The sequence below is a fragment of the Scyliorhinus torazame genome, chromosome 4 (assembly GCF_047496885.1).
Source record: "Scyliorhinus torazame isolate Kashiwa2021f chromosome 4, sScyTor2.1, whole genome shotgun sequence".
Taxonomy (NCBI): domain Eukaryota; kingdom Metazoa; phylum Chordata; class Chondrichthyes; order Carcharhiniformes; family Scyliorhinidae; genus Scyliorhinus; species Scyliorhinus torazame.
The window spans coordinates 164,398,138-164,425,052 of record NC_092710.1 but is presented as its reverse complement, the minus strand read 5'-3'; the positions used below and the strand labels follow the sequence as shown (position 1 = coordinate 164,425,052).

Genomic DNA, 26,915 nt, shown 5'->3' with positions numbered 1-26,915 from the left:
TGACACTGTGTCACCTCTCACCCCCTCTGAGGAACTCCTGGAATCTGGCACATCATAATTGAAAGTTCTTTTGTTTTTCTGCCTCCGTAGATATTTCAGGCAGTGCCCTATTTGCCCCCCCTGCCCTCACCAACACTTTGACTCCCTCCCTCCCCACCACCCTCCTTTCCCCTCTCCCCCCCTTCCTTTCCCTTCTGTTGGTGCAGAGGTGAGGGTATCTGGTCTCTCCAGCGCAAAGCTTTGTGCTTGTACCATTTGTTTTTTGTAGAAATGTGTTGTGAACTGTTTTAATAATCGGAGTATCTCTCCCTCCCCGTACGTTGGTACTGAGGGGAGGGTACCCTGTTTATCCAACACAAAATGAGTGTTTGTACCGTTTGGCCTTGTATATATTTTTTACCGTTTTAATAAAAGGATATGGTCAATTCACTTACCCTGCACATCTTTGGGTTTGTGGGGGTGATGCGCTAAGCGTCAAGAACCACAAAGACATATGAGACTTTAACTCAGGCTTTAATATACTACATGGGAGGCTTACCCGACACAGACGACCCCAGACAGAATGGGGCCGGTCCCAGAAGAGGGTTCTTATACTAACTCCCGGGGGAGTGGCTAAGGCGGAGCTCCCCGTGGCCAGGTCGGGTTACCTACCAGTGACCGAACCTCTGCAGAGCTACAGTACAATACACGGTATTATAGGGCCACGTTACACACAACTATTATATACTATGTACAATGGTAGGGAAGTACAGTGGTGTATCACCACAGGGGGTGAGACACAGGCAGACACGGGGAGAATGTGCAAACTCCACACTGACAGTGACCCGGTGCCAGGATCAAAACAGTGATTTTTAGTGTGTTATAATTCCATTTACAAATACAATACTTTTGAAAATGACAAGGGACAATAGCCAGAAAGGAAGGGGAAAGGATCATTTGGCTCAACATGCCTGAACTGGTGTTTTTCATGACATGAATCACTTGGGGTGCGATTCTCCGGCCTTGTTGCGTTCTCGCTCGAGCGAAACGAAGCTGGTGAATTGCGGGAGAGGCAGACAACAAGAACCGCGGCAGGCGCCAAAGAGTTTGTGATACAACCGGCCCACTCCCAAAGGCGAAATAGCATGGCGAGAAACCAATTATCACCACTTGAGCCTTATTTCTATACAATTAACGGGAGCCACTTATCCAATGGCCTCCCGTCATTCATCAGCCTCCAAGCAAGTGGTCACGTTGGTGCTAATTAGTACTCCTTTTGAAAAATGTGAACCAGGCGGAAGGGCTTCTGTGGAGAGCCGAGGAGGTGAGTAGTCATCTTTGTTCAGAGGCAGAGCCTGGAATCGCTGGGCTTGCCGCCCCAGTGCTCGAAGGGGGGTGGGGGTTCCTCAGTTGGAGGTGGGGTCCCGCCGCAAGGGTGGGCTGCCATGGAAGGGTGCGGGAGAGGCGCTGGGGAGGGCAACATGGGTGTACATCTGCTCGCGGCACCACCATGCCAACCCCTGGATTGTGCATATCCGTTCCGGGGGCAACCCCCACCAACTGCCGAGACCGCTGAAGGCTATTGCCTTCACATAACCCAACTGGATTTCCCCAGGTGGGCGGGCCATGTAGCATGTGGGAGTCTTTGCCCAGCATCCCAATCAAACCGTGATGCCTGGACACTGTGCCTGAATACTGTGGGAGGCAACACCACACACGCAGCAGCCATCACCAACATCTGAACACCCAGCGGATGGGACACAGCTCCGGGGACTTGTCCACTGCCGGAGAGTGGGTGAGTGCCCTGGGGAGGGGACCATCGGCGTGTCCAGGTGGCGTTATGAGCAGGTGTCCGGGGTACAGGTGAGTGGGGCCGCTGCGGCTGGGTGTGGGTGGGCAGGGCATTCCAGGTGGGGGTGAGGTGGGGAATCAATGGGGGATTGGAGGGTCCCGGGATGTGAGCAACCACTGTCAGTCTAACACCTTCCCCCAATGCCTTACAGATATTGCACGCTATGACAGGGAGTTTGGACCCAGAACTTGTCCCAGCGGTGCTGCTGGTAACCCAGGAGCCCAGACGTCAGAGACGGCAGCAGCAGCGTCTGCAGATACTCGAGGCGGTCCATGTGCCCCACACTCTGAGGATCCAGCCACCCATTAGGCCAGAGAGGGAGCCAGAGGCGGGTCTCGCGATGGCCCAGGGTGTATAGGCGTCATTTGAACAGATGACAGTCAGCGCATGCTGCTGGAGGCTCCGCCTCAACAAGGAGACACTGCGCCACCTGTTCCATTGACTCACGGACTTGGCACCACATAGAGGAGGAGAACACCCACTCTCTTTGGCTGCCAAGGTCACCGTCTGAACTTTTATTCCTTGGGATCATTCCAGGGCTTGAGCAGGGACCTGTGTGACATCTCACAGCCCACAGGTGCATCGACAGGTCACGAATGCCCTGTATGCCGGGCGGAAAACCACATCATCTTTGACATGGACCTAGCCCAACAAGATGCCCAGACTGCAGGTTTCTCCACCATCGCCAGGATGCCCCAGGTCCTGGGATAATAGATGCCACGTATGTTGCCTTGCGCTCACCAGGCCTACGTTAACAGAAAGGGGTTCCACTCCCTGAACATGCAGCTTGTGTGCGATCACCAGATGAAGATCATGCACGTGTGTGCATGCTTCCCAGGGAATGTCCACAAGAGCTAGACCCGCAGAACCTCATCAAGGTCAGCCTGGTAGCGGGTGACATTCCCCAGCGAGGCGGACATTCTGTCGAGACTCTCAGCCATGCCCGTCACTGACTGTGCGATGCCTTGGACACCCTCACTAATGATGCTGACGTCGTGCACCAGGATCCCCACTGCTGTCACCACCCGAGCAGTGTTGGCCTCGGTGCCACTCATTGCCGGCAACATCTCCTGCGCCCGTAGCCTCCTCCAATTGGCTATAGCCTGCTGGAGTGTCGCTGACATCTCCCTCTGAATGTCATGGCCACGCCCTAATGTCTCCATCAGCTCCAGGATGACCTCTTCCACAGGCTCAGCATCAGGCTGGGACCCAGCTGGGCATCCAGCAGACCTCTGACTGTAGTCTTGCCTGGGGGTTCCTGCCTCCACCTGATGTGCATCAGCAGCAGTTTGGTCCTCACCAAATTGTGCTCCAGAAGCCTGTCCACGACCATGTCCCACCGAGGTGTGTGTATCTGCGCTGGTGGACGGTGGGGCTGACAACTGTGCCACGACTAACCTCGCTTCAGAGGTGGAGGGAGGGTTGAATCCTCGGAGCTCTCCTCCAAGGGGGTTTTAAAGGAAACTGAAGAGGGGGCCACCCAGGATGGACCAGCACCATCGGCTGGAGGACCTGCAGGAGAATGGACATATAGTCAGTGGGAGGGATGGGTCAGGCAGTAAGGTAATAACAACTCACGTTTGACAGGCTCTTAGGCTGGGGCCCATTGGTTCCTCACCTCTGTGGCGTCCGTAAGCCTTCGCGTTGGTGACTGCTCTGCCCTCGGCCACCCCAATCACCTCCAGGGTCGGCCCCTCAAAGGAGGTGAGGATTCTTATGTCGGCACACCACCACTAGTCTCGGTCCTCGCACGGTGATTATGGAAGAGCTTTTCCTGAGGAGACACCGAGAGGGCATCGTTAGCCACATGCGTGGTTCGCAGCGGTGGTGGGGAGGGGTGGGGCATAACAGAAGGGTTGGGGGGGGTTTGAAGGGTGAGGGAGGTGGAGGGAGGGTTGGGGGTCACATGTAGTGTTGGGAGTTGATGCTCGCGTGGGGGTGGAAAGGTCTCGGGTGGGGAGAGGCGGCATTGGTGTCTGCTCACACGTGCTGCCCAGTGTAGGTCGTTAGCCTTTTTTCAGCACAGGAGGCACGTCCTCCTTGTCACAATCCCGGCGCTCACAGCCGCCACAGCCAAGTCCCAGGCAGCGGTGGCTGCCCTATCACTGATCCTCCAGGACCCTCAGGGGAACAGGACATCCCTCCTGGCCTCCACGGCATCTAGCAGCCCCCCCCCCAGAACTGCATCCCCGAATCTTGCGGCCGGTCTCCTGGCCGCCATTGTTGCGAGCTGGCTGGAGTTGGCTAAGCATGTGCTGCTTAAGTGCTGCTCAACCTTGTTAGCGAGCGCGGTGCCGGCGAATCAGCTGGCGAGCCTTCATTTGCGGTGAGAAACCCGTGGGGCCTCGTGAAGTGGACCAATTAACATTGAATTGCTTTGCCGGCCTCTCCAGGTCGAATGCCAGGAAGCTCGCAGCAGTTCCCGCTCGCTACCACAGTTAGAGATTTTTCACGAGAATCGCTCCCTTAGTCTAATTCCACTCCTCTGCTCACCCAGCTTTAATGTTCACCTTTTTTAAAACAATTAATTGCCTTTTCAAAAATTGACTATTTTTAACTACGAATTATGAGAATTTCCACATAGTAACAGCCGTCTTTGTAAAGTCAATTTTCTAACCTTCCCTGTGATCTATTCTGCTATTAACATACATTTGTGCCCTCCCATTACCATCACGCCAACCAAAAAAACAACATCCATTTAGCTTATCATAATGCCATATACGCTTGAAGACCTCAGTTGGCTCATTGCTTAAGCTTCTCAATTCCAATGAGGGAGACAATAATTTCTTCAGTCTCTTCATAACTGAACAGCACAGTACCACGGTGGTTAGCACTGTTGCTTCACAGCTCCAGGGTACCAGGTTAGATTCCCGGCTTGGGTCACTGTCTGTGCGGAGTCTGCACATTCTCCCTGTGTCTGTGTGGGTTTCCTCCGGGTGCTCCGGTTTCCTCCCACAAGTCCCAAAATACGTGCTGTTAGGTGAATTGGACATTCTGAATTCTCCCTCAGTGTACCAAACAGGCACCGGAGTGTGGTGACACGGGGATTTTCACAGTAACATCTTTACAATGTAAGCCTACTTGTGACAATAAAGATTATTATTGTAACTGTAAGTAAGTAAGTAAATTCACCATAGTCCCAGATAATATAGTAAGAATTCTTACAACACCAGGTTAAAGTCCAACAGGTTTGTTTCGAATCATATAGACTGCTTTTCCCTTTGAGGGGGAGAGATGGCTGGTGGTGATTTAACCCAAGGGTCACCACACCTCAGGCGAGGGGCAAGGTTGAGATAGCGGGTCCTTCATGAATAACCTCAGCCGGTATGGGGCTGGTTTAGCTCAGATGGCTGGACAGCTGGTTTATGATGCAGAACAAGGCCAAAGGCGCGGGTTCATAACTGTAAGCCCTGGAACACTCTGATAATCTTTTGTCATGAAATGGTGTGCCGCTTCTCTTCCAGTGGCATAATAGAAGGGAATAAATAACATCGCTGTATAATAGAATCATAGAATCCCGACAGTGCAAATGGAGGCCTTTTGGCCCATTGTGTCTGCACCGACCCTCTGAAATAGCACTCTAACTTGGGCCCAATCCCCCATCCTATCCTTATAACCCCACCTCGGGACGATTTAGCATATCCAAATCACCTAAACTGCACATCTCTGGACTGTGGGAGGAAAACAGAGCACCCGCAGGAAGCCCACGGAGGCATGAGAAGAATGTGCAAACTCCACACAGACAGTTGTCCGAGGTCGGAATCAAACCCGGGACCCTGGCACTGTGAGGCAGCAGTACTAACCACTGTGCCACCGTGCCGCCCCTTGTGTTCTACATTAATATATCAAACTTCTCGTAGTGCTTTTGTGCTGCAACAGATGTCATAATATGAAATTTAATGAAAATATTGCAAAAGGTGTAGTATGAAGCGAAGCTGGTGTATTGTGATCTGCATGTTTGTATGTACAGCGCACTAGTATAAAATACATCAGTCAACTAAACAAAAGAAAAAAATGAGATCCATACTTGCCTTACAAATTATTCATCTGTATATTACAGATCTTTGATCAAATATGCCAGTCGTGCAAAATCCTTTTATTATTTAAGATCCATTTTTTTTTCTAGGACATATCATTTCTACAAAGAAAGAAGAACTCAGCATGATCGTAGAGCAATTCAATATCGAGGTATGTTTTGTTTTTCAATTTGTTGGGCAGAATCTTGCCATATTTTGTGTCAGGCTCAGACTGAAAACGCGGTATTTCTGCCGCTGCACAGACTAGTTTTCATTCAAGAACTTGAGCCTCTCTGGGTAAAAAAAAAAATGAGTGGCTGTGGTTCATGTTGTCACCTTGGCATGTTGGGACCTGATACCAGCCTTCGGGGCTCCATCTTTAAAGGGCACCGTGATCAGAACTGAAGTGCAACTTCTCAAATCCCCCCTGTCCACACACCAGGGGGGGGTATCGCCTCGAATCCCGCCCCCCCACAATCATCGGAGGCTTCCCCTGCGGAGGTATGCCAGTGTTCCCCCTCTCATTGTCTGCTATTCCCCCCCCCCCCCCCCCCCATGTTTACAAATTTCCCCCCCTCACTGCTCACTGCCCCCCCCCGGCATATGTCTCTCTCCCCCTGGGGGCTATACTTACCTTTGAGCCCCGGGGGAAACCTCTCGACTGACTCACATCTTCAGATAACTGTTGTAAACCTCGGCAACACATTACGTTGGCGAGGTTTGAATATTCAGGATCGGGGGAACCATGGTGATGGTAGTCTGGGTAATTGCATTCAAATGTATTCATAAACGTTAAAATGAGGATCTAGTCCTTTATGGGCGTGAGCCTCATGACATCACCAGCGAAGGCATGGGAAATCGGAAACGCGATTCTATCTGGAGAGATTGCGTTTCCCGAATCCCTCCAGATTTTCCGCCCACGTCGACAATCTCGCTAACCCCGAACATCACTCAGAATCACCCCCAAGACCTTTGTCCGAATGAAAATGAGCCTAAAATGCATTTTCGGCCATTTCATGAGCTTATATCAAATTCCCCTGGTCTGGATGTTAACGGATGTTTCGACCTGGTTCTTGTAAAATTACAGAAAGAAGAATTTAAAATAAACAGTTTTGATGTTTGGCAGAGTCAGTGAGACCCCTATTAAGGGTAGCTAGACAATGTGAACTGCTGGTTATTCCAAAGTTTCCAACAGCTGGCATTGTCTAAGAGCAAAGAACAAAGAAAGGTACAGAACAGGAACAGGCTCTTCGGCCCTCAAGGTCTGCGCCATCCATCATGTCCTAACTTAATAAAAAACCTTCTATTTACAATTTTCTTTTGGCTTTGCTAGAAATGGTTTCTTGTGATCAGCTGCTTATGTAAGCTGTCATTCTATACAATTCAGCGTCGAGGGAAAGAACCAGGCTGTTTCTTAAAAGCTAAATACTATGGATGATGGAACTCTGAAATAAAAACAAAAATTTCTGGAAACACTCCACAGGTCAGGAAGCATCTGTAAAGAGAAAGACCGAGTTAATGGCCAATGTCAATGCCGGAAGCTGGTGGTGGTGGGGTGGGGGGTTTCAATAGAGGCTGGGGAGGTGATTGATGAGTAACTGCTTTTCTGAAGGCTGTGGGACCTGGTGCTGCATTTTATTGGTGACAGCCAATTATGTGGGCCTGCAATCCTATTAAAAATGAGGACTACCTCCCAAGAGATGCTGACACAATCAGAGGGGTTTGTGGAGGTGTTCTTTTCTCTACTGCAAATTGCCTCCCCCGATCTTCTACATCCTACTTGTTGTATACTGTAACAGGATAAAAGAATGGAAATGCTGAAGCATGTGGGTTGAACACAATAATCAACAGAAGTTTATTAGATGATTGTTAACTGCAAAAAGGTTTGGTTTAGACTGACTCTAAGCCCGCGATGACATCACAGACTATCATGTGACTTGACTCTTAAAGTGACCATGCAACAACACAACGATCCACATATATAACATCCCTCCAACTTTACTTCTAAGGTCCAACACAACAAATAACTGCAGTATTTTTACATATTCATTAACACATATCTCCCAGATATTCCATTATTACACAGTGATAATGCAGTCAATAGGAAATATGATCTGATGGGCGTCTATTCCGCACTGGTTGCCTGCACGCTTCATGGATTTGGTCGTTTTTGACCTTAGATGTATTCTTAAGTACTTCTGTGGAGGTCTCTACTCTGGATGGTGTTACAGTCTCTTTTTGCAGAAGGAAGACTTGTAGCAGCAGTGGATTCTTCAGCAATCTCTGCTTCAACGGATTGACCAGATGTCACAGTCACATGATCTGGTTGTATGGATGCTGTTTCCACTTGAGGTAGTTCTGGCAAACACAATACTGACATGCTGATACGTATAGATAACAATTGATCTGAATGTAGTCTCTACACCAACTCTCCAGTTTGTACAGTGATGCGACCATCAATTCACTCGATGACACGTGGAGAAGTAAACCGTGGTTTTAATCAGCTTAGAACTGAGCCTATACATGCCCCAACATATCCCCTGTGGGTGAAGCCACGCAATGGCCCATAGGTAGAGCCCACAGGGTTAATAACATAACATAGTGCACTGGTGAATTATCAGTAATTATACATTCACCACATTCATACCCTGTTTAAAAATGAAGTCTGGCGGGGGTGACGGGCTCATAGATTCAGTCGGTCCGGTGCCCGGATCGTACGTTGCAACCACCGAAGCACTGGTGTTGCAGCCGCTTCGGGTGGCTGTGGAAGTGGGTCCGGAGCAGGCACAGGTGTGGACTCCGGGAGCAGCTCTACCGGAGCTTCATTCCTGTGGACCGGTGCAGTGGGTGGGAGGGAGCGTGGGAACCATATAGGGGTGGGGGCGCTGAACATGGGAGGTTGGACGGGACATAGTGTGGGGGATGCAGTAGTGGGAGTGATGTTGGAGCCTGTGAGCGTCAGGTCCCGGAGGTAGACGGTATCTTGCCGGCCATCGGGGTGTTCGATGTACGCATAGTGTGAGTTAGAGTGCAGGAGCTGGACCCTCTCTACCAGGGGATCGGTATTATGGCTCCGAACATGTTTTCGGAGGAGAACTGGACCTGGTGTCATCAGCCAGGGCGGAAGCGAGGCCCCTGAGGTAGCTCCCCTAGGGAAAGAAACAAGCGGTCATGAGGAGTCTGGTTTGTGGCCATGCAAAGGAGGGACCTAATAGCGCGGAGCGCATCGGGGAGGACCTCCTGCCAGTGAGAAACCGGGAGATTCCTGGACCGCAGGTTCAGTAGGACGGTCTTCCAGACCGTCGCATTCTCCCTCTCCACCTGCCCGTTTCCCCTGGGGTAGTCCTGCTCGAGGCGATGCCCTTACTGAGCAGGTACTGACGCAGTTCGTCGCTCATGAATGACGAGCCCCTGTCGCTGAGGACATAACTGGGGAAACCAAACAGGGTGAAGACACTATGCAGGACTTTAATGACAGTGGGGGTGGTCATATCAGCGCAGGGGATGGCAAACGGGAAGCGGGAGAACTCATCTATGATGTTAAGGAAGTATGTGTTGCAGTTATTGGAGGGGAGGGGCCCTTTGTAATCGATACTGAGGAGTTCAAAGGGCCGGGATGCCTTTACTAGGTGGGCCTTATCCGGTCGATAGAAGTGCGGTTTACACTCCGCACAGATTTGGCAGTCTCTGGTTATAGCTCTGACCTCCTCAGTGGAGTAGGGCAGGTTGAGGGCCTTGACCTAATGGGCGAGCCGGGTGACCTCCGGGTGGCAGAGGTCTTAGTGGATAGCCCGTAGTCGGTCATCTTGTGCGCTGGCGCATGTGCCACGGGACAGGGCATCTGGGGGCTCGTTGAGCTTCCCAGGACGATGTACTATATTGTAGATATAGGTGGAGAGTTCGATTCTCCACCTCAAGATCTTGTCGTTCTTGATCTTGCCCCGCTGCGTATTGTCAAACATGAAGGCAACCGATCGTTGGTCAGTGACGAGGGTGAACCTCCTACCAGCAAGGTAGTGCCTCCAGTGCCGCACGGCTTCCACAATGGCTTGGGCTTCTTTTTCGACCGAGGAGTATCGAATTTCGGAGGTGGTGTGGGTGCGTGAAAAAGACACTACCCGTCTGCCTGCTTGGTTGAGGGTGGCGGCGAGAGCGACCTCTGAGGCGTCGCTCTCCACCTGGAAGGGGACGGACTCGCCCACCGCGCGCATCACAGCTTTGCCGATGTCCGCCTTGATGCAGTTGAAGGCCTGGCGGGCCTCGCCTGCCAGTGGAAGGAGGGTGGCCTTAAATAGTGGGCGGGCTTTGTCCGCATACTGGGGGACCCACTGGGTGTAATAGGAGAAAAATCCAAGGCGCCTCTTCAGGGCCTTGGGACAGTGAGGGAGAGGGAGTTGTAGGAGGGGGCGCATATGGTCAGGGTCGGGCCCTAGGACCCCGTTTTCCATGACGTAGCCGAGGATGGCTAGCCTGGTGCGGAAAACGCATTTCTCCTTGTTGTAGATGAGATTACGTTTTTGGGGGGTTTGGAGAAATCGGTGGATGTTGGCGTCGTGGTCCTGCTGATCATGGCCACAGATGGTTACATTGTCCAAGTACGGAAACGTGGCCCGCAGCCCGTACTGGTCCACCATTCGGTCCATTGCTCGTTGGAACACCAAAACCCCGTTCGTGACGCCAAAGGGGACCCGGAGGAAATGGAAAATGGCGGCCGTCTGCCTCAAACGCCGTGTAGAGGCGGGCTTCCGGGCGGATTGGGAGCTGGTGGTATGCAGACTTCAGATCCACCGTGGAGAACACGCGGTAGTGCGCGATCTGATTTACCATGACTGCAATCCGGGGAAGGGGGTACGCATCGAGTTGCGTAAACCGGTTAATGGTCTGGCTGTAATCAACCACCATCCGGAACTTTTCCCCGGTCTTGACGACCACCACCTGTGCTCTCCAAGGGCTATTGCTGGCCTCTATGACCCCCTCCCGCAAGAGACGCTGGGCCTCGGACCTAATGAATGTCCTGTCCTGCATCCTATACCGCCTGCTTCTGGTGGAAGAGATTGGACCAGTTTGAGCCAAAACAGTTGCAGGAACCCACTTCTCTCTAATGGTATTGCTGTGCACCAACACTTGCTCTTCTTGTTTAAACAAGTCTTTTCGAATTACCTTCTCTTTTCAGGATCTGCAACTTCTGATTGCGGTCAACTATCTTCGATGTCTTCTGCGGTAAGAGTAAATCAAAGGTAGTTCTCAGCTTTCTCTTCTTTATTAATAAAGCTGGGGAACCCTGTACAATCGTATGTGTGGTGTTGCCAAGAACCTGTTTTGAAGGGCAGCACGGTAGCATGGTGGATAGCACAATTGCTTCACAGCTCCAGAGTCCCAGGTTCGATTCCTGGCTTGGGTCACTGTCTGTGCGGAGTCTGCACGTTCTCCCCGTGTCTGCGTGGGTTTCCTCCGGGTGCTCCGGTTTCCTCCCACAGTCCAAAGATGTGCAGGTTAGGTGGATTGGCTCTGCTAAATTGCCCTTAGTGTCCAAAATTGCCCTTAGTGTTGGGTGGGGTTACTGGGTTATGGGGATAGGATGGAGGTGTGGGCTTGGGTAGGGTGCTCTTTCCAAGAGCCAGCGTAGACTCGATGGGCCGAATGGCCTCCTTCTGCACTGTAAATTCTATGAAATAATGAACCTTGGTCCTTAGAAGCTTTCAGTGCATGTTTCAAGGACTGGACAAACCTTTCGACTATACCATTTGTTGATGGGTGGTAAGGTGCTAATTTTATAAAGTGAATACCATTCATCTTTAAGTAATCCTTGAACACCTGAGCCATAAAGTGGACCGTTGACACTCACGATTTTTTCTGGTTTCCCAAATCTGATGAAACTCTCATCACGTTTTTCAATGGTTTGTTCCGCGTTTGTTGATTTTGTCAGGACCACCTCAGGTCACTTGGAGTGTGCATTTACCATGAACATGTGCCCCTTGTATGGACCAGCAAATTCAATGAGTGGATTTTGCCAAGGCATTTTAAGCCACTGACGGTGCGTTCCTTACCCCCGCACATGGCTGGCATAGTCCTACTTTTTCTTCTATCTGGGCATTGATTCCTGGCCACCAACTCTGTGCGAGTTCCTTCATTCGAACTGTACCTGGGTGTCCTTCATGTAATTGCTCCAATACTCTTTGTTGCAAATTTGGAGGAATTATTCCTCTCATCCCCCACAACAGGCATCCGCCTTGTACTGTCAACTATATCTGGAAATATATGGCTTTCATTCCAGAAGCTTTCCTGCCCTTTGACATCATTTTCAGTACATTTCCCATCATGAGTTCTTCTCTGGGCGGCACGTTGGCACTGTGGTTAGCACTGCTGCCTACGGCGCAGTGGACCCAGGTTCGATCCCAGCTCCAGGTCACTGTCTGTGTGGAGTTTGCACATTCTCACTTTGTCTGCGTGGATTTCACCCCCACAACCCAAAGATCTGCATGTTAGGTAGATTAGCCATGCTAAATTGTCCGTTAATTAGAAAAAAAATAATTGGGTACTCTAAATTTTTTAATAATGAGATAATCTCTGGCGTTGGACTTGAGCTGCAGTCATTGGAACATGTTCTATCTGAGCACAATAGAAGATATTTTCACTACTGGGCAAACAAGACAATGCATCAGCTTTGGCATGGCCCTTTAACTGATGATATTTGATCAGGTGCTGATGTTATTCCAAAAGTAACCTCTAATAGCGGAAAAGGCCTTTATGTGTGACAATGCCTAGACGATGTTGAGATTCAGCTGCAACATTCATTTGCAGGTAAGCCTGCGATAGGTCAATCATGCTGAACACTTGTACCCCTGCTAGGCCGACAAACAAATCATCAATCGATGATAACGTGTATTGATCCGCGCATAGAACCGGATTGATGGTTGGTTTAAAATCTTCGCAGATATGAATTGTTGCATCTTGCTTCATTACAGGCACAATAAGGGTTGCCCAGTTATTGGTAGTGATTGGTTCTAAGACTCCTGTATCCACAAGTCTCATTAGTTCAGGTTCTACCTTTGGACGTTTAGCATAGGTTATTGCTCTCGCTTTGAGACCCTTCAGCTGGCTATTTTACTTCATCTTTAATGACACTCGTACTCCTTTCATGAACCCCAGTGTGTCTTCGAATAGCTGTATCTTTCCATGTTAGTCTGTGAATCCATCTTTGAATTAACTAAATTATTTACTGTACTCCAGTTAAATTGAATCCTTTCCAGTCAAGTGCTGCCAAATAGAGCTGGAAAACTCCTTCGGTCCACATGTAGTGGCAGCTCTGGAGTTTACCTACTTAACTCTACTTTAACAATGAATCATTCTCTTTAAGGCACTATTTCCTGTGTAGTCCTCCAGACATATCTGCTGGCTTCAATGGTCGGTGATTCAATTTCTGTCTTTTGATGGTCTCAGGAATTAAAGACACAGCATCCCTTGCCCATACTGATCTCCATTTTTGCTGGTTGGCCATTAAGTTTTGGAACTACTCAGAACTGATGTGATTCACCTTGCACTGATAGTACATTCAACTTCAGTTCCTCATCAGAACCATGTGCTCTATTTCCATCTCTTTATACATGCTAGCCATGATACTCTCTGCCTCACGAATACTCCACAGTGTCTCCAGCCATCATTCCAGCTCCGAGACTTGGGGCTTCCAGGAGCTGCAGCTGGACGTACTTCCTGGACACATGCTGGTCCCAGGCACTGGAACTCTGACCATCTTCTCAAATAACGCAGGAGATGCAAACCACGGTTTTGAGATCTGTTGTCATAACTTACTCCTTTGGATTACATCTTTCAAGAACTCTTAAAAACAAACAATATCCCTTGACCTCATTAATACAAAACATAGCCCTTACAAACTATTTAAAAAATTTTTACAAACTTTTCTTTCCAAAAGCAGAACCCTGAATATCCTCTGATATATATAATGTCCACAGAGGTGACCACACGAGAAGTGTATAGAAACTGTCTTTTATTGTAAAGTAACTATTTACACAATTCGGGTCCGAGCTGGGACTACTCTGCTCAGCTGCCATTCATACATGGAGTCCATTACTCTGCTTCCCCAGCGGGTAAGCCTGTATTCAACCAGACTCACAGGGACACTAAGTGGTCCCACCCTGGAGGTCTTATGCGGGTTATAACAAAATAACAGTAGGATCGCTCTGCATATGATTTCCAGTTTTGAGTCTTCCTCAAATAGCGCCATTATCTGGCAACTTCCCTTATATCAATTATCTATTTTAAATATGGTGAATAAGCCAATTGTATTCTACCTCCTTGTTTTAATTTTTTGTACATGGTGATATCTGTATCCTGAACCCCTTGCTTTTCTGGATTAATATTAAGGTCGGGACCCTTTTCTTTTCCAATTTGCCCATCAACCTTACCGGTCCAGTGCCAGGTGCAGGTTGCAAGTGTGAGGTGCAATCGCTGACTGACTGGTGATCTGCCTCACCGTCGGCACTTCGACTTTCTTTTCACTTACAAAGGATTTTATTTTTCTGATCAGTTTTTCATTGCCAGTATTATACTTTCAGGATAGAAGAATGGAAATGCTGAAGCACATGGGTTGAATGCAATAATCAACAGAAGTTTATGAGATGATTGTTACTGGTCTGGACTACTCTAAGCCTGCAAAATAGTTGATGATGTTACGGACTATCATGTGACTCAATGCTTACAGGGACCATGCAACAGCACAACAACATCAACCCACATTAACCTCCAACAATAAGTTAAAGGTGCTCATGGTCTTCTTTGTCACTAAGATTGAGACCATCCAATCAGCTGCCTCTGCTGCTTCCCTCCCAACAGACCAAACTTCCTGTAAAGCTCCCCTACCTCTCCTATCTTCCCGCAAGCCCTCTCCAAGCTCATCTTGTCCATGAGAAGCTGTTACTGCTCCCTTGACCCAATTCGCATTAAACGACTGACCATCTGAATTCCTTTCCTCTCTCTCATTTAAGTTGATATTGTTAACAGTTCTCTTTCTTCAGGTGTTGTCCCTTTCTCCGTTTAATCTGCTGCCATCACTCCTCTCCTCAAAAACAAAACGTTTGATCCCTCTGCACTTGTAAAGTATCACCACATCTCCCTTTCCTCTCCAGAGCCCTTGAACATTTTTCATCCCAAATCAGTGACCATCCTTTCTGGAAAAACATATTTAAAATTTTCCAATCAAGTTTCCACCCCTTGCCACATTACCACACTAGCTCTTATGAAAGTCACAAAGGACATACTTTGTGACTGTGACAAATGTAATCTATCTCTTCACATCGTTCTTGACCTGCCTGCAGCCTTTGACATGGCTGACCACACCATCCTCCTCCAATGCCTCTCCACTGCCTCCAGCTGAGGGGACTGCAGTCCTTTGGTTCCATTCTTATCTATTATATCGTAGCCAGCGTATCACTTTGCAATGGTCTCACTTCCTGCTTCTACCTCGTTATCTCTGGTATCACTGAAAGATCTATCCTTGGCCCCTTCTTCATTCTTGTCGACATGCTACCCCTCAAAAATGTCATTCAAAAGGCTCAGGGTTAGTTTTCACATGTTTGCTGATGACAGCCAATTTGATCTCACCAGCACTTCTCCCGATGCCTCCACTGTTGCTAAATTTTCAAACTGCTTAATTGATGTGCAATATTTGTCAAACTCAGTGTTGCATTGGAAGCTGTAAACTGCCAGAAAAAAAGATGAGGTGCTGCTCTTTATTTTTCCGAAAAGCCTCTAGGTCTCACATCAATGGTGTGCCTTCCAAGCTCGGGGTAGCAACATTGATTGACAACCATTTCCAAGACCTTTGAAAGTAGAGGCAGATGCCTCAGTGGCTTGAGCTCTTATGACCAGAAACTTCATTTCATCAGCTAAAGGCAGCAATTTATACAGGAGAATTACATGACAAATTTGAATTGCAAGAAGTCTTACAACACCAGGTTAAAGTCCAACAGGTTTGTTTGGAGTCACCAGCTTTCGGAGCGCAGCTCCTTCATCAGGTGAGTGAAGAGATGGGTTCCACAAAGTTTTGAATTGAACAGCCAAAAGCTGTCAACATCCAAAAGCTTGACCCAGCTTGGACCTGAGCAAAGGCATTGGTATTAAAGCCCTTCCGTTTAAAGAGAAAGTGAGTTCCATTTTTAAACCCACGAGTTCAAGGAAGTACACGCATAGGATATTCATACTATGAAAACTGTGTATAGTTCATTCGTATAAATATTTTATCTAAAGCCACTTACTGAGTTCAAGCCGATGTATTAACTCAATAAAGTCTATTTTTAATCTGTCTTCATCGAAGAGGAGATTTGTGTGGCAATTTATGGTGTATTCCAGTAATTAGTATTCAATGAAAAGTTCCTTGTTATGGTCCCTCAGTAATGTTATTATTTATCTACACAAGGCAGTAAAAAATACACACCAGATTATGAGGCCGTTTTATTACTACACAGGTGGATAACCCAGTGTCTGTTTTAAATCAAGAAATGAGTAAACTTTTATTGCTATCCAAAAGCGGAGAAGAAAAATATAAGGTAAGCTGTGTTGTATATGTGGAGCTAGTGTGTTATGTAAAAATGTAATCTTTTTTAAAGTATAGTCGGCACGTTATTTAATCATATACGATGACTGCAAAAGCATGTTTAACTTATTAGTATGTGAAATTCCACTTGAAGTGAAACAAGGTATAATAGGATTTCTGCTCTATTTTAAGAAGAACCACCTGTTAATTTACATTGAACTGTACTGTACAGTATTTTTAGTTGTCTTGCTTTTGTGAAAAGATTTGTAGAATATTTCATACTGGCAACTATTATATTAGTTTCCAAACTAACATAGGCAGATATACAAAATACATGACTTGTTAAGAATTGAAAGATCTTTGTTTTATATGGGCCTGACATTTTTGGATGACTGGGGTTTCCTTCCTACGATCAGAAGATTCCCACTAAACCATAGAACTCCTACAGTGTGGAAGGAGGCCATTCGGCCCATTGAGTCTGCACCGACCCTCTGAAAGAGCACACTACCTAGGCCCACTCCCTCACCCCATCCCCGCAACCACACTGACCCTGCATATCTTTGGGCACTAAGGGGCAATTTAATGTGGCCAATCTACCTAACCTGCACATCTTTGGACTGTGGGAGGAAACCGGAGCACCCGGAGGAAACCCACGAAGACACGGAAGAAGGTGCAAACTCCACACAGACAGTCACCCAAAGCCGGAATTGAACCCATAACCCTGGCGCAGTGAGGCAGTAGTGCTACCCACTGTGCCACGGTGCCACCTGACACTGAACTATTTTCAGTTCAACCAATTAAACCAAATTAAACAGACTGAGTCATTCACGCTCAAATGCTTCAGGCATGACTTCCACCCCTCACCTGGAAGGATGTCCCAACCAGACTGGCTGACAGCTCTCCAATCCTTGTAGTGACAAAAAAGGTAGTGGACTGAAGGGGAATTTTCAGGAAGTTGCCTAAGGTCCCAGGACCAGAGGAACAGGTAAGTTTAAGGGTTCCTGGGGCGGGGATAGGGAAGGCCTAGGAATGCAAAAGGGGAGATATTTGGTGGGGGAGGGGGTTGTGTTGAGGCTGGAGTAGCTACTGGACAAGGGGGGGGGGGGGGGGCGGGGGGGGAGCATCACCTGCAGATAGCAAGGGGCTTCAGATGGAGACGCAACCCCAACACTTCCTGCCCAAGATCTAAGCACAGTTCATCTTTGAGCTTCCCCTGTGCCAGGTAAATCCCACCACCTGCCTAAACATTGAGGATGGGCAGGAATCAGTCTTGGTCACTTAAGGGCCTCAACTGGGGCAAGTGTATATCTCCCATTTGAGGCCATGCCCACCTCAGAGTAAAATCACAGCCCTGTCAGAGCGGGTGAGACCCCAGGGAGAATCCTGTTGTGAAATTTAGGCCATGATCTGTACCACAGGTCACCTAGAGTAGTTTTCTATATGACATATGTAATGCAAGTACATTTACAGTTACAGAATAACAATTTTCTTTCTCGCCAATTTGCCGAGCCCCCTCTAATATATAATCATAGAATCATGGAATTTACAGTTCAGAAGGAGGCCATTTGACCCATCGAGTCTGCACCGGCCTTTAGAAAGAGCATCCTACTTAAGCCCATGTCTCCACCCTATCCCTGTAATCCAGTAACCCCACCTAACCTTTTTTGGACACTAAGGACAATTTAGCATGGCCAATCCACCTAACCTGCACATCTTTGGACTGTGAGAGGAAACCGGAGCACCCGGAGGAAACCCATGCAGACACTGGGAGAATGTGCAGACCCCACACAGACAGTGACCCAAGCCGGGAATCGAACCTGGGATCCTGGAGCTGTGAAGCAACTGTGCTAACCAATATGCTACTGTGCTGCCCCAACAGAAGGGATCAGCTAATTGCTGGGGTACTATTCCATTGGCTTTAGCCATTCTTCACTATCTCACCTAAAAAGACGCTACTCAAATGTGTGGGTTGACATGGTTTTTGCTTTATTGAGGGAGCGATGAAGGAGAAAGAAAGGGGGAAAAGCGAAGCTGATCAGGATAGCGGTCACATCTTATGTACGCATCTATACATTTCTAGCAGAGGTTGCTAGAAAGCATCTGAGAACTAGATCTCTCTTTGCCTTTCCTTTAACTGGAGGTGATGGGGGGTAGCGTATTACAATTAATGCCTGGTTGAGCAGAGCTTACCAACATTTAATTTATTTATGTGCTGGGAACATGAGTTGCAGATAATGTGATCTCCATGGTCTCAGGATGCCCCTGACTAAAATATCTAGATATATTTAATGAAGTTTTGCTGTATTTAAAAAATACATGTATTTTTGAAGTTTTTTATGAAAGCTACTCACCTGGAACGGATGCATGAAGATTATTGCCAAATAATGCAGACTAAGACAATAACAAAGGAGAAGATTGAAAAACAAGATGAAGTAAGTAGAGCACAAGTATATATAACTCAGTTTCCGATGCTATGAACCAATCAGGTATAATGCAGGTATAATTGATTCTGCCATTATAATCTCATGATAAATAAGCACAGTTGGGCACTATTAGCATAAAATGATTGGGCAACAATGCTTTACCAAATATTTCTTTCCTTCTCAGTGTGAAGGACAACTCCCGTAAATAAGCCCTTGCCGCCTCCAAATCAGAGTGCGACTTCATACAGTAAAGTGCCGCTGTTCCCAGGGGTTATGTTCCTGCGGAACCTTGCACGCAGCAGAATCACAAATGACGAACATGCTTCACAATGGGTGTTAATGAGATAGGTTGCAGTAATTTGAGGACAGCATTGGTTTGTGGAGTTACTTTCTGTTGAACACAATCTTCAGTTCTCATTTTTACCATACTGGTCATTTATAAATAATGTTTTAGTAAAGTACCTGTATGCCTGTATATAACAGCAAACAATGTATGGGCACAGGACATAATGGGCGAGATTCTCCACTCCCGCGCCGGTTGGGAGAATCGCCTGGGCCGACTAAATTTCCCGGGACGCCGGTCCGACACCCTCCCGCGATTCTCCCAAGCGGCGTGATCGGCCCCGGTCGAGTTTCGCGGGCCGCAGGCCGGAGAATTGCCGGAGACACCCAAAATGGCGATTCTCCGGCACCCCCGCTATTCTCAGGCCTGGATGGGCCGAGCGGCCAGGCCAAAACGGCGGGTTCCCCCCGGCGCCGTCCACACCTGGTTGCTGCCGTTGTGAACGGTGCGTGAACGCTGGGGGGGGGGGGGGGGGGGGGGGGGGCGGCCTGCGGGGGGGCGAGGGGGGATCCTGCACCGGGAGGTACCTCAAATGTGGGGTGGCCCGCGATCGGTGCCCACCGATCGTCGGGCCGTCCTCTATGAAGGAGGACTTCCTTCCTTCCGCGGCCCCGCAAGATCCGTCAGACATCTTTTTGCGGGGCGGACTTAGAGAGGACGGCAACCACGCATGCGCGGGTTGGCGCCGGCCAACCCACGCATGTGCGGATGACGCCCGTTATGCGGCGCCGGCCGCGTCATCTGTGCGACGCCGCCTTTACACGGCCGACAAGGCCTGGCACGTGTAGATGACGAGGCCCCGATCCTGGCCCATTGTCAGGGCCTGAATCGGTCAGGATCGGGGCCGTTTCGCGCCGTCGTGAACCTCGGCGGCGTTCACGACGGCACGGCCACTTCGGCGCGGGAGTGGAGAATCCCGCCCAATGTGTATAATAATCACCATTGTAATTGTGCTGTGGTACCTCATTCTCAACTGTGTGTACGAAGGCACAAATCTTTCAAATCTGAAAACAATTGTTACTTTTATGGCGTCCTGCCTTCAGTAAGAAAGGGCAAAACTTAAATCTCAAACTTTAGGAACAGTCTGTTGTCAGACTAGCTTACTCGGCATTTAGAGTGTGTCTTTAATCCAAGTTGGATTTAAAAAGGAGCAAGTTCTACCCCTTTAAAGTGTGACCTGTTGATAAACATTGAGTCCCAAGGGTAAAGAATTTAGCACAAGCTGCGAGACTACAGGGGCAGTTTTTATTTCCAGTATAAGAAAGGTTTTTCTTTTTTTCAGCATTTTCTAAAGTTGGCTTCTAATTTTTTTATGTTTAAAAAATCGGATAATCGAACAATTGGGCCTGTAATGTAATGGGTGATCTGGTGTACAAAGGCAGGTAAGCAAATACGTGAACAAGGAAGTGACAAAAAAGGTACTTTACAGCATGCACATTTTTTTTGGTCGAAGTGTATTGTCGAGGATACTCTGAGAAACCTTTATTACTATAATTAGGCCACTGGATTGACAGTACAAATTCTGTGTTCAAATACTCTTTTCAAAAGTATTTGAATAAATCAGTCAGTTGATGAAACACCATGATGATGAAAAATACATTTATATCTTTAAATAGGATTGACCCATTATAGAGATAATCAATGTTAAATGTTAAAATGAAAAATGCAACACAAAATTGCTCGTGCTTCTCCCATCCCACTGATGCATCTGGGAAATTAGCACCGACCATGCTTTGACTTCCAAATGCAGCTCGAGACACAGCTTTGCATAAATATCAAGTGCAAATGTGAAGCTGAGGCCTTCAAACTAATAATTACAATGGTAATTATTTTCTTCAGTTCTCTGCCCAAAGACTCACAGCACCCCAACCTCCACCACAGGTAGGGCGAGGAGACAGGTCCCAAAGCCACCGCAGGCAGAACAGGGTTCAAACCTTGTGCTGTTGGCACCAATGCGATCCCACCGCCATCCAGCCAACCAGCTCCTCAGAAGCCCAAGTTGCTTTGGCATTCATACATGTTGCAACCTAGAGCAATAAATAGTGACGGGAGAGGCTCCAACATTCTTTCCATCGCATGACTGTCCGGGAATCTCTCCCACTCTTATTGCCTGCAATTGGCATATGGTGCAAGGATTTACAAGTTGATACTCAACCTATTTGGCCATGTTATTAACTCATCTTCCCTGGCCATCAATTCTTGGAGTGGGACTTAGACCCAGAACTTCTGGCTCAGAGATAGAGATCCTACCCACTGCACCTAAAGATGTGCAGGGTAGGTGGATTGACCACACTAACTTGCCCCTTAATTGTTATTTATTCATTATTACAGCTATCTTCATATTGTTGTGCAGAAAAGGTAAACTCTTGATCAAAGGGTATGTGAAGTAAACTGAAAATTGATAACAAAATAATTCAATTTTTCCAAAGAACGTAACACAGCTAAAGAAGAAAGTCAAGGAGAAAGAACGTCAATATAAAAACCTTGCATCACTCAATGAGCTACAGGAAAAACTAGAACATCTTAAGAATCAGATGGCTTGGGCATTGGTAAACAATCTGAAACTTTATTTTTGCAATTCTTAGAAAAATGGTTCCTACAATAAGAATTGATAAGGTTGTAATTCTTCCATTTTTTTCTTGTATAAATAAGTGTAAACGGGTAATAAAATATTCAAAGGGGAAGGAAATGATGAGGTATATTATCCTGTTCTTGCATTAATGTCTGCATTCTTAATCCTCGTCACTTGGGTACACACGGGCCCAGACTGAACAAAAACTGTAAGCTTGTGATACAGGTTTTGGTTTGGAGGCACCTTGGAGCCTGATGTCTGCTCATTTTCTATCAAACTTGGCTTCTAAGTCAGAAGGTTATGGGTGCAAGCCCCACTCCAAAGACACGTAAGACACGTAATCCAGGCTGACATTTCAGTGCAGTGCTGCACTGTCGGATTTGCCATCTTTCAGATAAGACTTTAAATCATGGTTCTCTCTGCCCCCGGTGGATATAAAAAGTCCCATGTCACTATTTTGAATAAGACCGGGGGGAATTCACACTCTCCCCAATATTCATTCTTCAATCAACATCAGTAAAACAAATTATCAGGTATGGTGGGACCTTGCTGTATGAAAATCGACTGCTACGTGTTCCTACGTTTCAAAAGTACTTAATTGGCTGTCTGGTGCTTTGGGACATCCTGGGTCTTAAAATGTGCTGTATAAATACAAATCCTTTTTTTTTATCCTTTGGACGAGCATCCCTGCCAATGACGTAGAGCAAGACATCACCACACACTGCCCTAAAACATTTTTTTTTACTCGGGGGTGGGGGGTGGGGGGGAGCAGAGGTATAGCTACAAACATTCTGAAGGATATGAGTTTGAGAAACAGAATCACTGCACAGGTCAGGAGGAATGTCTGATGGTGGAGGAGGAAGAATGGGAATCTGTCACCAGGACCGCCACATGACTATGTAGTAAACCCCTGTGTGTTGGGAAATATAATAGTGCAGAGACATTGTCCATTGGCCATTGTGTCATGTTCCTGTTAAGGGAGTTGTAATAGAGGTATTCAAAATTATGAGGTGTTTTGATTCAGCAAATAGGGATAAACTGTTCCTTCTGACAAGTTAGTTTGGTAAGTAGGAAGTCAAAAAACAATTGGACATGTACTTCAAAAAGACTAATGTACAGGTTTTGGGGAAAATAAAGTCATGTCAAGGACTAAATTGGATGTTTCAAGAAAATAATACAGATTAGCTGATCACTTTGCCCGGCAATTCTGTTCAGTCCACAGTTGTGACCCTGAGCTTCCAATTTCAAATCATTTAAATTCTCCATCCCACCCTGTCCTCTCTGTCCTTGAATTCCTACACTGTTTGAATGAATTTCTTTGCAGCTTGAGGAATCATAACTCACCTTTTGATTGGGTACTTTACAGCTTTCCGGACTCAACATTTACTTCAGCAATTTGAGATCTTAGTTTCTCAGGCAATAGCTGCCGGTAATGATTCTGTTACTGCCATTACTGTTCTTGACCCATCTTTTATTTTCTCACTTGCACCATTTTGACTTGCCATCTCGGGATGAATTTTCAACCCATGTTGTGCATCATCTTGAGCCTTTATGCCACATGCCAACTCATGCCAGCCCATAACTCCCACTCATTCCCATGGCACTTTATAGTCCTTGTACCAAAGTAGTGCAAACTCATACCAGCTCATGACCTTTCCAGTCTTTCCACTTAGAGCATACCTCAGCCAGTATTCACTGTGGGCAGATCTCAGGAGCCACACTGAGATTAAATAAAATAAGGTCCTAAATATCTATTACAGACTTGACTATATGAAAAAAAACTCATTGGTAAAAGCCCATTCAATACATGTAAATCTATTCAATTACTTAAGCCAGAATAAAAACAAACATTTGTACTCATAGCCTGATATCAAAGATAGCTGATGGCGTGAACACCATTTGGAGCTGTCATTCATACTGTGAATTTGCAGGCCACCTATTGTGATCATAGTAGGTTGTAGAAGCAATCAAGTTGCACTAATCCTACAACGATAACCATCAGGCTTATATCAACAAATAGTGAAACTGCAAGCACCTTTTTCTTTTAAATACAGGTTAATGTTTTTCCCCAAAATTTAAAGAGTGGGGGTTTCAATAAATATTTTTATTCTCCATTTTCACATTTTCTTCAAAATTTACACCTCACCAACAAACAGTAAACGGTAACGAATACAAAAGTAAACGCTAACGAATACAATGTCAATCCTCTTATCAACAACATCGATCCCATCTTCCCACCAAGCCCCCAAACAACGGCCCACCTGACAATATAAGCATCAAATAAAACAAACCCTCCCAAGGTGGAAAAAAAAAGGAAAAAAGAAAAAGGAATCAGGAATCGCCTATGGTTACCATTGACATATACAGTCCACCCCCCAACCCCCCCCCCCCCCCCGTAATATTCAATGCCATACAATCCCCGAAAGAGTACCGTGAATGACACCCATGAATTGTAGACACCCTCCCCCCCCCCACCCCCCCTCCAAGACTCCTCCCCTCCACTTCCTCTTGTAAATCCCTCCCCCAACCTCGGTTCCTTCCCCCAACTTTTCACCCCGGCTAGACTCACCGAAACCTGTTCTACCAGGCTTCGATGCCGCAGCTCCTCCCCCCACCTCACTATTGTTCACTGGCCGGCTTAAACCGGCCAGCGTGGAAGCCCCCGCCCGGTTCTCCTGCCCCCCCTGCCCGGTCCCAGGAAAACCAAGAAATCCCCTTTAGCACACAACCCCAACATACACACCCAAGCTCCAAAGAACCATCATTGCAAATGAAAGTCCCATCTCTTCCCTTGTCCAAATATACAGCGTTGACTCATTTAGTACATACACCAACACGCAGTGAAAAAATAAAGTTACAGGAGGCTACATCGGTACACGGCCGCTTATCAATTCTGCCACAGTCCTTCTGCCTTCGCAAACTCCTCCGCTGTTTCCGCCGCCCCAAAATAAAAGTCCTTGGATTTGTAGGTCACCCACAACTTAGCTGGATATACTATGCCGCACTGCACCTGGCTGATGTACAGTGCCTTCTTCACCCGGCTGAAGGCAGCCCGCCTCCTCGCCAGCTCCACCGTAAAGTCCTGGTATATTCGTATACTAACTCCAGCCCACTGCACCACCCGTTTCTGCTTTGCCCAGCACAGGACTTTCTCCTTCACGCTACACAGAGTTACTACTCTTGGCGGCTCACTCGCCTTTGGTATAGGCCTCCACGACCGATGAGCCCGATCCAGCTCATATTGGGAGGGATCATCCCCCTCCCACAATAGCTTCGCCAACATCAATGCAAAATACTCCATCGGTCTCAGCCTTCCGCCCCTTCAGGCAGACCCACAATCCTCAGATTCTGTCGCCTGGATCTGTTTTCCAGGTCTTCCTTTTTGGCTCGCAGACCCTTGTTGGTCTCTATCACCTTCCGCAACTCCTTCCGCATCGAGGTGAGTTGATCACTGTGCTGCGATAATGCCTCTTCCACTTCCTTCAGTGTCTCACCTTGCTCCCGCACCTCCGCCGCTGTGCTTGATACCGCTGCCCTCACCGGGGCAATCGCCTCCTCCACCAGTACTTTTAATACCACCCCCATCTCTTTCTTCATCGCTTCCATGTGTTTTGTGAACTGTTTTTCAAGTTTCACAGCCATCACCTTGGTCATTTTTTCTGCTGTGAGCGATGCGGCCTCCCTGGTGCTCCAGCCTCTGCTTTCCTTACAGTTTTTCACTCCCTGGCAGACTTTCATTAACCCCCTTTTTTACGGACGTTTTTCTCCCAAACTTGGACATTTCTCCTCCCTGTGCCTTCTTACAGCCTTTTCAGCCTCCGTTGCCCCCGGGACCAGGCATTAAAACTCCGAAATTTCTATTCACACCCCAACTCTTAAAGCAAACACAACCACCCACTTAAGGTCTAGGGTCAATGGCCGAGTGGGGGTTTTAAATGACAGTTTCACAACCCTATATACATTCCTATCCACTCTTAATCCCAAACATTACCTGGCCTCTCCTACAAGGGTGCCACTTCTCCAAAAGAGTACCTTAACTCTCCAAAGAATGCTGGCAGATTTAGGTCCTTTCCTCAAACGTTAAAGCCCAGATGTTGTGTTTCAGAAACCTGGGTGGCCAAGATTCCACCAGCAGAAATGGTGAGTGCCAGATTCGGCTGTGGGACATGTGGATTCGGGGCTCCAGCATCATTTTGGCTAAGACATGGAGCCCTTTTGAATCGGCAAAGATTCATATTTTAATCCTTAATCTCTCTTGCCTTTCACCCTATCACAGATCTTGGCTTTCGCTCTTATCTCTCACCCCCCAAACGCCCTTTCCTTGCCTCTCTACTTATTTAAAACTTGTTAAATCTCTTAAATTTTTTCAGCTCCGATGAAAGATCATTGACCTGCATTGTTAACTTTGTTTCTCCCTCAAAAATCATAGATCATAGAATTTACAGTGCAGAAGGAGGCCATTCGGTCCATTGAGTCTGCACCAGCCCTTACAAGAGCACCCTACTGAATCCCACATATCTACCCTATCCCCGTAACCCAGTAACCCCATCCAGTCTTTTTGGACACTAAGGGCAATTTAGCATGGGCAATCCACCTAACCCGCACATCTTTGGACTGTGGGAGGAAACCGGACCACCCGGAGGAAACCCACGCACACACGGGGAGGACATACATGTGCTGTACATTTCTTTGTTCTTTAAGATTGTAGTTTAGTCGGGCAGTATGGTCGGCACGGGCTTGGAGGGCCGAAGGGCCTGTTCCTGTGCTGTACATTTCTTTGTTGTTCTTTGACGTGCTGACTCACACAGACAGTGACCCAGCCGGGAATCGAACCTGGGACCCTGGAGCTGTGAAGCAACTGTGCTAACCACTATGCTACCGTGCTCTCCACAGATGTTGCTAGACATGCTGAGTACATCGAGCATTCTCTATTTTGTTTCAGATTTCCTGCATCCGCAGCACTTTGTGTTTGTTCTCAAGTTATTTTTAAATCGGTCTGCAAATGTAGCAAGTGATCTAATGCCAATTATTGAGCAATTCACTTTTAAGACACGGCATGCCTTTCCATTTTTGAAGTATATGCTAGCCAATTACCTCTGGTTTGCTGCACAACAATGAGGGTAATTTTAAGGTAGTTCACTAGGCGGGTAACCCATGGGAATTGGTTCAAAGGCTGCTTTT

At 47.4% G+C, this 26,915-nt stretch overlaps 1 protein-coding gene across 2 annotated transcripts in view; it reads left to right on the top strand.

The window, feature by feature from the left end:
* Window positions 1-26,915, top strand: part of LOC140410570 (structural maintenance of chromosomes protein 6-like) — a 185,852-nt gene that overhangs the window by 48,786 nt on the left and 110,151 nt on the right. For both annotated transcript variants that reach the window (XM_072498829.1, XM_072498830.1), the window contains 4 exons: window positions 5,958-6,019; window positions 16,329-16,409; window positions 18,727-18,828; window positions 21,592-21,711. In XM_072498829.1, coding sequence (XP_072354930.1) covers window positions 5,958-6,019; window positions 16,329-16,409; window positions 18,727-18,828; window positions 21,592-21,711 — 365 coding nt within the window. The remainder of the gene's footprint in view (window positions 1-5,957; window positions 6,020-16,328; window positions 16,410-18,726; window positions 18,829-21,591; window positions 21,712-26,915) is intronic.